This window comes from Malaclemys terrapin, chromosome 4 (genome assembly GCF_027887155.1).
Source record: "Malaclemys terrapin pileata isolate rMalTer1 chromosome 4, rMalTer1.hap1, whole genome shotgun sequence".
Taxonomy (NCBI): Eukaryota; Metazoa; Chordata; order Testudines; family Emydidae; genus Malaclemys; species Malaclemys terrapin.
The window spans coordinates 38,069,106-38,079,247 of NC_071508.1; the positions used below are offsets into that span (position 1 = coordinate 38,069,106).

Below are 10,142 nucleotides of genomic sequence, written 5' to 3' on the forward strand. Positions count from 1 at the left end.
GCGGTAGTGCTCCGCCTGCATTGCTACGAGCGCCTGTATCGAGTCCACTTGGCGCTCTATAATGCTTAGCAGCAGCTACATGCTTTGGTGACGGCGATCCGCATTCTGCTGGCGGACCCTCCTTTCACTCTCCAACCATTCCTGCGCTTTTTGATTTTCATTAAGGGACTGCTGCATTACTTCATGCAGCATGTCCTCTTCATTTCTACATGGCCACTTCCTTATTCTTTGGAGCATAGGCTCTGACTCAGTGGGTGCTCCAGCCCCGGAGCACCCATGGGGAAAAACTGGTGGTGCTCTGTTGAAAAACTGTGGGTGCTCTGCACCCACCGGCAGCTCCCCGCCCCAGCTCACCTTCGCCTCCGCTCCACCTCCGCCTCTTCCCCTGAGCGTGCCTGCTGTTTCCCCCTAGCTCCCAGTGCTTGCTGTCGAGAAACAGCTGTTTCATGCAGCAAGTGTTGGGAGGGAGGGGGGAGGAGGAGGAATGCGGCACGCTCTGGGAAGAGGTGTGGCCAGGGCGGGGATTTGGGGAAGGGGTTCAAATAGGGGCAGGGACGGGGCGGAGTTGGGGCGGGGACTTTAGGGAAGGGGTTGGAATGGGGGCAGGGCAAAGGCGGGGAAGGGGTGGAGTTGGGGCAGAGCCGGGGGGCACGAGCACCCACTGGCACTGGGGAAAGTTGGCGCTTATGCTTTGGAGTCTTTCGGCCAGTGATAATAAGGACTGCTGAGATCTCAAGGTTGCATCTGTAAAGCCAAAATGCAACACTTAACAGAGGCAGCATTGTTCACACCAGACAGAGCAATGATTCACCCGTACTTAAAGACAAGCACAGTCTACACAATAGCAGAATTTGCCCGTCCCAAAGCAAACGCACATAACCCACAGGAGCCCCAAAATGGTGAGTAAGCACAGGGGCAAGGGGGACTGATTGTTTCACGGCCATACTGTCCTCTGGGCTTCTGTGCCTTGGGGAGAGCTAACAGCTGCAGGGGGCCCCTATACTGAACACTGTCCCCACATTTTCCACAGGAGTTCGTCCTGGAAGATATCTCGCTGCTGAGGGTGACCTGGAAAGCAAGGGAGGGTCTTCTACTACCATGCGGCTTCCACCCTGGCCCATATGCAGCTTGCCTGTGTGCAGCAATGGTCCCCCCCAGACCTCACGGCACAGTGCCGCGGGCATGTTAGCCTGACTGGGACAAGGAGCACAGTAGCTCTGACAAGGAACCTGCGCAAACGCATTGCCCAGCTTCTGCATGAGACCTTTGAAGAGATCACTGAGGCCGATTACCATGATGTGAGAGCACATCAACGCCCTATTCCACATCTAGGCATGCATGCAGCCCTAACCTTCCTCGCTCCAAGAGCCTGCACTGAACAACTTACTTCCCAAAATAAAAGCCACTTACTGGGCACCTCCTCTGGTGTTTGTCCTTCCCCAAGCACCGTCTGCTGTGACTGGCTACCTTCCTCCTGGCTTGAGAATAGCTCCTGGCAGCAGGCATCTAGGGATGCCAGGCTGTCTCCCTCCTCCTCAGCACCCTTGCTCCCACTTTCCTCCTCCTGACTTGTTGAACTGGTCTCTGAGGGTATGTCTACACTACGGGATTAATCCGAATTTATATAATTCGAATTTGGAAAACCGGTTGTATAAAGTCGAAATGTATGCGGCCACACTAAGCACATTAATTCGGCGGTGTGCGTCCAAGTACCGGGGCTAGCGTCGATTTCTGCAGCGTTGCACTGTGGGTAGCTATCCCATAGCTATCCCATAGTTCCCGCAGTCTCCCGCGCCCATTGGAATTCTGGGTTGAGATCCCAGTGCCTGATGGGACAAAAAACATCGTCGCAGGTGGTTCTGGGTACAGCCTCACCTCCTCCCTCCCTCCCTCCCTGCATGAAAGCAACCGACAGCAGACAACCATTTCGCGCCTTTTTTCCTGGGTGGGTGAACACTGCAGACTCCATACCACGGCAAGCATGGAGCCTGCTCAGCTCAAAACAGCAGTCATGAACATTGTAAACACCTCGCGCGTTCTCGTGGAGTTTATGCTGAGCCAGGACCAGAAAAACGAGGCGAGGAGGCAGCGGCGGCGGCAGCGCAGCGACAAGCATGATGAGGACATGGACATGGACACGGACACGGATACAGAATTCTGTGAAACCGCGGCCCCGGTGCTTTGGAGATCATGTTGTTAATGGAGCAGATTCTATCCATGGAACGCCGATTCTGGGCAAGGGAAACAAGCACAGACTGATGGGACCGCATAGTGTTGCAGGTGTGGGATGATTCCCAGTGGCTGCGGAACTTTCGCATGCGTAAGGGCACTTTCATGGAACTTTGTGACTTGCTGTCCCCTGCCCTGAAACACCAGAATACCAAGATGAGAGCAGCCCTCACAGTTGAGAAGCGCGTGGCGATAGCCCTGTGGAAGCTTGCAACGCCAGACAGCTACCGGTCAGTCGGGAATCAATTTGGAGTGGGCAAATCTACTGTGGGGGCTGCTGTGATGCAAGTAGCCAAAGCAATCACTCAGGTGCTGCTACGAAAGTTAGTGACTCTGGGAAATGTGCAGGCCATAGTGGATGGTTTTGCTGCAATGGGATTCCCTAACTGTGGTGGGGCGATAAATGGAACCCAAATCCCTATCTTGGCACCGGAGCACCAAGCCACCGAGTACATAAACCGCAAGGGGTACTTTTCAATGGTGCTGCAAGCACTTGTGGATCACAAGGGACATTTCACCAACATCAACGCGGGCTGGGCGGGAAGGGTTCATGACGCTCGCATCTTCAGGAACACTACTCTGTTTAAACGGCTGCAGCAAGGGATTTACTTTCCGGACCAGAAAATAACCGTTGGGGATGTTGAAATGCCAATAGTTATTCTTGAGGACCCAGCCTACCCCTTAATGCCATGGCTCATGAAGCCATACACAGGCAGCCTGGACAGGAGTCAGGAGCTGTTCAACTACAGGCTGAGCAAGTGCAGAATGGTGGTAGAATGTGCATTTGGCCGTTTAAAAGGTCGCTGGCGTTCATTATTGACTCGCTCTGACCTCAGCCAAAGAAATCTCCCCATTGTTATTTCTGCTTGCTGCGTGCTCCACAATCTCTGTGAAAGTAAGGGGGAGACCTTTATGGCGGGGTGGGAGTCGGAGGCAAATCGCCTGGCTGCTGATTACGCGCAGCCAGACACCAGGGCGATTAGAAGAGCACACCAGGAAGCACTGTGCATCAGAGAAGCTTTGAAAACCAGTTTCATGACTGGCCAGGCTACAGGGTGAAATATCTGTTTGTTTCTCCTTCATGAAAACCCGCCCCCTTTATTGACTCATTTTCTGTAAGGAACCCACCCTCCCCCTTCCCCCAGCTTTCTTTCAAACCAAATAAAGTCACTATCATTTAAAAATCATTTATTCTTTATTAATAGATTAGAAAAAGAGGGAGGGAACCCGGGTGGGATTTGGGAGGAGGATCGGTGGGAAGGAAAAGGCCACTAAAAAAAGGTTAAAAAAATGACAGCCTTTTGCTTGGGCTGTCTACTGGGGTGGAATGGGAAGGTGTATGGAGCCTCCCCCCCGCGTTCTTACACGTCTGGGTGAGGAGGATACGGAACACGGGGAGGAGGGAGGGGAGTACAGGGGCTGTAGCGGCAGTCTGTTTTCCTGCAGCCGTTCCTGAAGCTCCACCAGACGCCGAAGCATGTCTGTTTGCTCACGCAGCAGCCCCAGCGTTGCATCCTGCCTCCTCTGATCTTCCTGCCGCCACCTCTCATCTCGAGCGTCTCTCCTCTCCTCACGTTGGTCCCTCCTCTCCTCACGTTCACTGGCTTCTTTCCTATACTTTGAAACCGTTTCCTTCCACTCATTCAGATGAGCTCTGTCACTGCGGCTGGATTCCATAATTTCTGAAAACATCTCGTCTCGCGTCTTCTTTTTACGACGCCTTATCTGTGATAGCCTTCGGGATGGAGGAGGGAGGCTTGAGGAATTTGCAGCTGCTGTAGGGAGGGGAAAAAAGAGAGAATTGTTTAAAAAGATACATTTTGCAGAACAATGCTTATACTCTTTCACGGTGACTAACACTATTCACATTACATGTGATTTCTGTGCAAGGTCGCATTTTGCCTCTTAATGCTGAGTACCTGTGGCTTTGCTGCTAGAGATCACAGGTCCGGGCAACAGAATTCGGCTTGCATGCGGCCATGGTAAGCCATTGTCTTACAGCTTCTGTGCCCTCCTTTCCCACATACCAAGCATAGCCTGTAGAGTGCTGCGGTTTTTCTGTTAACATTCAGCAGCAGCAGAAAACAAACTAACCACCCCCCCCCCCGCCATGAATTCTCTGGGATGATCGCTGTACCCCTCCCCCCACCGCGTGGCTGGCATCAGGGAAGATCCCTGCAGGAACCAAACTAACCACCCCCCTCCGCCGCCGCCCCCCTCCCGCCATAATTTCTCTGGGATGATCACGGTACCCCTCCCCCCACCGCGTGGCTGGTAACAGGGAAGATCCCTGCTAGCCAAACGCGAAAAGCTCAGGGCCAATTTCCCATCTGCGCTTGGCTAACTGCAGGGAAGGATTTATTTTCCGCCACAGGCAAACAGCCCAGTAGGAACGGCCACCTCTGTCCCCTTAATTAAGTTCCCGTATTTCAACCAGGTTACCATGAGTGATATCACTCTCCTGAGGATTACACAACAAGATAAAGAACGGATGTTGCTTGAATGCCAGCAAACACTGGGACCATACGCTGCCAGGCTTTGTCAGGCAATGATACCAGATTACTTGCTGCAAGCATGGCGTGGTCAAGTGTCCTACCATGGAGGACGGAATAAGGATGCACTGCCCAGAAACCTTGTGGCAAGGCTTTTGGAGTACCTCCAGGAGAGCTTCATGGAGATGCCCCTGGAGGATTTCCGCTCCATCCCCAGACACGTTAACAGACTTTTCCAGTAGCTGAACTGACCGCGAATGCATCCCAAGTCCTCAGGGCAAAGTAATCATTAAAAACCGTTTGCTTTTAAAACAAGTTTTATATTTTAAAAGATAAACTCACCTGAGGTCCCTTCCATGGGGTCACGGTCTTGGATACTGGCTTGGGAGGGTTGGGAGGGTACTTCAGTCAGGGTGAGAAAAAGATCCTGGCTGTTGGGGAGAACGGAGTGCTGTGTGCTCTCTGCAAGCTCCTCCTCCTCCTCCTCCTCCTTTCCCCCATCGGCAGAATCCTCAGGTGTAGCTGATGAGACTATCCCCGACCCGGAATCCACGATCACAGATGGGGTAGTGGTGGCGGCCCCCCCTAGAATTGCATGCAGCTCGGCATAGAAGCAGCATGTCCGCGGCTCTGACCCAGAGCGACCGTTTGCCTCCTTTGTTTTTTGATAGGCTTGTCTGAGCTCCTTGACTTTCACGCGGCACTGATCTGAGTCCCTATTGTGGCCTCTCTCCATCATGCCCTTGGAGATTTTTTCAAAAGTTTTGGCATTTCGTCTTTTAGAACGAAGTTCTGCAAGCACTGAATCCTCTCCCCATATAGCGATCAGATCCAGTACCTCCCATACGGTCCATGCTGGTGCTCTTTTTCGATTATCGGCCTGCATGGTTACCTGTGCTGATGAGCTATCTGTGGTCACCTGTGCTCTCCACGCTGGGCAAACAGGAAATGAAATTCAAATGTTCGCGGGGCTTTTCCTGTCTACCTGGCCAGTGCATCCGAGTTTAGATTGCTGTCCAGAGCGGTCACAATGATGCACTGTGGGATAGCTCCTGGAGGCCAATACCATCGAATTGCAGCCACACTATCCCTAATTCGAAATCTTAAAATCGATTTTGGCGCTATTCCGCTCATCGGGGTGGAGTACAGAAATCGATTTAAAGGGCCCTTTATATCGAAATAAATAGCGTCGTTGTGTGGACGGTTGCAGGGTAAATTCGAATTAAAGCTGATAAATCCGAATTAAAGTCGTAGCGTAGACCAGGCCTTAAGTGCCATGGTGGTCCTCGGAGTGGATGTGGAGTCGCCCCCAAGTATTGTGTCCAGCTCTTTGTAGAAACGGCAGGTCACAGGGGCAGCACCGGAGGAGTGGTTTGCCTTGCGGGCTTTGTGGTAGGCATTCTGCAGCTCCTTCACTTTAACCCTGCACTGTAGTGCATCCCGGTCATGGCCCCTTTCCATCATGTCCCTTGATATCTGACTGAAGGTATCATAATTCCAACGGCTGGAGCGCAGCTGGGACTGAACAGCTTCCTCTTCCCAAACACTGATGAGGTCCAGCACCTCAGCATTGCTCCATACTGCGGATCGCCTGGCGCCTGGAGGCATGGTCACCTGGAAAGATTCGCTGAGACCACTCCATGCCTTGCTGAGCAAACAGGAAGGGGATTTTCAAAATTCCCAGAGAATTTAAAGGGCAGGTCTGACGGTGAGTCACCTGAGAGCAGGGCAGTAGAGTTCAAAGTGATGACCAGAGTGGCTAGAACAGGCATTGTGGGACACTTCTGGAAGCTAATCAGAGCGCATTAATAGACTAGGGCATCCACATTGGCGCTGCGGCACTCCAGCTGGGGTGCAGCAAGCGCTATGCTTGTTGTCGAGGTAGATTACCAGGTGCGCCCCAGCCGTGGAGTCTGGGTGCTCTACGTGCCTTGCCAGTGTGGACGCGTCGAGTTAGAGTGCCCGGGGCTGCTTTAATGCGCTCTAACTCGCAAGTGTAGCCATGCCCTACAAATCATGGTCTTAATAATGACAATGGATTTATGGCTTATTACAACAATCTGTAACCCACTAGCCTCCCTTTTTTGTCCTATGACTGCAGAGGTGCTAATGAGCCACTTCACCTTGAAAGGTCCCTTAGAAAGTGTGATAACTACTTATGCTAAACAATCTGTTCCACCTTGTATTTAGCTACAACATTCTGAGTACCTTTCCCAGACTGGAAGAAAAGCACTGCTTATCTTAAAAGCTTGTCTCTTTCACCAACAGATGTTGGTCCAGTAAAAGATATTACCTCACCCACCTTCTAATATCCTGGGACCAACACGGCTACAACACTGCAAACAACCATAGAAAAGGTTGGATATTTCACATATCTTGGCTGCATTGTAAGTACAACAGGTGGACCAAAGACATTAAAGAGAGAATAGTGAAAGCCAGACATGCCTTTGTAACTCTAAAGCCCATCTGTAGAAACAAATCTTGCCATCCAAGTAACTTTGACTATTTAACACCATTGTAGAGTCAGTTTTACTATATCGTACTGAAACTTGGAGACTTATTAAGACCTTACTATCTAAACTCCAAATTTGCATAAACAACTAGCAGCCTTAGACAAATCCTCAATATCAGATAGCCAGAAAAAAATCACTAAGGAAGAACTCTAGAGGAGAATGAAACAGAAACCAGTAGAACAGGAAATTACAGAAAAAAAATGAAGATGGCTAGGACATACATGGAGGAAAGACCCAAATAGAATAACCAGATGGATGTTGGACTGGAACCTCTGGGGTAAGCAGCAACAAGACCAAGGATAACATGGAAATGCACAATACAAGCAGAACTGAAAGCTATCAAAATGACATGGTGAACCTAAGACTGCAGCAGGAGACTGGCAAAAATGGAAGGCAGTGGAGAAGGTCCTATGTGCTACATAGAAGAGAAGAATAAAAGAGAAAGAAATTGTAGCTAATACAACTTATATAGTAATAACTTTAAAGCATCTTATGCTTTCTCTTTATATGGGAACTGTGCTTATTCACACACATAAATCAAGAAAACGTTTATAAATAGAAATTTCTATTTTGTTGAATCTTACTGGTATCATTCTGACATTTTGATTGATTGTTCCTTCTGGAGGGCAGGTACTTAGTGACAAAACATTAGAATTTCTTTGTTGCATCATTAAGGAAGACAGAAAATGGACATTGTACGAGTGTGACGGTGGATAAGGTGGATATGTATGTTTAGCTTCTTCTGAAGGATTTAGGTCTTGTAGCTTCTGACATTTTCCAAGGATTTCATTATCATGATTGTCTTCTACAAGTGGCTGTATTTTGACCTTGAGTATTGTATTTTGACCTTCAATAGTAAGAGGGTATTTGAATTGATCCAGCAAAGTTTCTCCAACAGCCATAGTGCATAAATGACAGTCTTGACTGGAGTGAAACCCTTCTTCACCAGGTTTATTAATTACTGTATTTTCAAAGTTAAGGTTTTCAGAATTAAATGGACTATTTTGACTAAATATTTCAGTGATAAATCCATCTTCTGTACTTGAAATTCCACCAAGCAGTGTCTGATTTTCCATAGCCACAGTTGGAATCTCAGTTTGTTTTTATCTGTTTTTCTCCTTGGGGATATTTAACTTTTCTAGATCAAAATTCTTCTTGGTAAGTCTTCCCTCTATAAAATAAATAGCATAATTTTAACCAAGCTACAAACACACACAATTAAAGGTGAGCCCAAACCAAAGTCTAATTCTAAACAAACCCACATGTTGGCAAAATTCATAACCAGAACTGAATTTGCAGCCGAAATTTTAGCAATTTAAAAAAAATGCAAATCCAACACTTTATATTATAGCAACTGTTAGTCACGTTAGCTCCATATAAATATTATTTATATTACAGTAGTGCCTAGAGGCCAGGGCAATATTGTGCTAGCCACTCTACAAATATATAACAGAGAGACATACCCTGAAGACTAGTTTACTATCATTCTCAATACTCAAACGGGGGTGGGATGGATTCTCATATTCAACCCCAAGGGAGACGGGAGTGTGGTGGGGAGACATAGGTACAATCCTCTAACCCCAGGGGATAGAGGAGAGAAAACAGGGCAAGTGCAAAGAACGGTAGTGACACGAGAAAAGGTTTTATTATTCATATTGTGCCTAGGAGCCGGAGTGATAGACTTGCATCCAGAATCTCCAGGGATCTGGGCAAGAAATAACTAGTGCCCAGACTCCAGGATGGGGTGTCTGGAGGAACTAGTACACTGTGGTTTCTAAACACTGCCTGTGTTATCATTTGCAGAAGAAGAAAGGGGAGATTGGGACCCCAGTGGGATCATGAGCCTCAACCCTCTGTGTGTATGTCTGGATTTTGAGCCTGCCCCATATGAGAGGGACATGGGTTTGATCCCCAGTGGGGCACAAGGGAGGCTGGAATGGATTGTGACCCCCATCTCCGCCAGAGCACTGTGGGCTGCATTAGGGACAGCTCTCCCATGTGTGGCTCACGATACTCCCTCTATCTGCAGGTATAATGTGCATTGGGACCCCCTATCCCGGGATCACCCTGCAGCTGAGGGGGACGTGCAGTGGGACACCCCATGTCGGGGCTAGAGAGCATGCCCCGCCCTGTGGGTGGGGCAACAGGGTGTGCTCACTACCCCAGGGTGATCAGGCTGCAGCCTCCTTCACCTTCCCCTCGCCCCGCAGCGAGCTCCCGCCTTTCTCCCTCCATCCCCCTTCTGGCTCCGTGCTGGGCCTGGGAGGGGTCTGCGTGCCGATACCCACCGCCGCACCCCCTGGGACCGTTGGGGCTGGGAGCGCCTGCGCGAGAGCCGCCAGGGGGGCGGGAGGCAACTTCTCTAGGGCTGGTGGAGTCACGTGGCGAGGGCCAAGGCGGGTCCCCAGCCCACTTCAGGCCTCAAGCGGGCTGGTCAAGAAGAGCTGCGTGCGCAGGACAACAAAAGCGGGCACGAGAGCCCCGGGGAATGCCGCCGCACACAGAAGCAGGGCTGCATTCTAGGGCAGTGTCCGAGTCCCTCCCTGGCTTCCGCATGGCTGCCCTCGCCCGGCCCAGCAGCGCGTGGGAGGATGGAGGGCAAGGGACCAGAGAGTGCGCTCTGCACCACGCCGCCTCTGGCCCAGCCCGGGAACGGCCATTTTGAGGGGGTCCGTCCGTTCCCCTCGTGGGGACAGTGCTCAGCAGCGTGTACTCATGCTTTGCGAGCACGGAGACTTCAGAATAAGGGGGGGGGGCGGGAGAGAGGTTGGGGTAAGGAAACAAAGCTGGAGGCCTAAGGAGAAAACCACCAAGGTGGCTTTTGATACCCCCTGAGCTCTAATGCAAGGAGGGCGCGGCTTCTCAGGGCCCTAGCCGTAGTGTTTGATCTATTGCTTGGTGCCATGCT

The 10,142-nt window shown here is 50.5% G+C and overlaps 2 protein-coding genes across 2 annotated transcripts in view; both read right to left on the bottom strand.

Moving 5' to 3' along the window:
- The window catches only part of TESMIN (testis expressed metallothionein like protein), a 47,151-nt gene extending 37,682 nt beyond the window's left edge, over positions 1-9,469 (bottom strand). Inside the window, 2 exon segments of the mRNA XM_054027325.1 lie at positions 7,819-8,405; positions 9,427-9,469. Of these exon segments, the coding sequence (XP_053883300.1) occupies positions 7,819-8,405; positions 9,427-9,469 (630 nt within the window).
- LOC128836761 (myb/SANT-like DNA-binding domain-containing protein 2) lies at positions 3,403-6,142 on the bottom strand. The gene is made up of 2 exons (XM_054027326.1): positions 5,064-6,142; positions 3,403-4,004 (listed from the first exon to the last, which is right to left on the bottom strand). The coding sequence occupies exons 1-2, from the start codon at positions 5,605-5,607 to the stop codon at positions 3,544-3,546; spliced, it is 1,005 nt and encodes a 334-aa protein (XP_053883301.1). The 5' UTR covers positions 5,608-6,142; the 3' UTR covers positions 3,403-3,543.
- Positions 9,470-10,142: the final 673 nt, after the last annotated feature.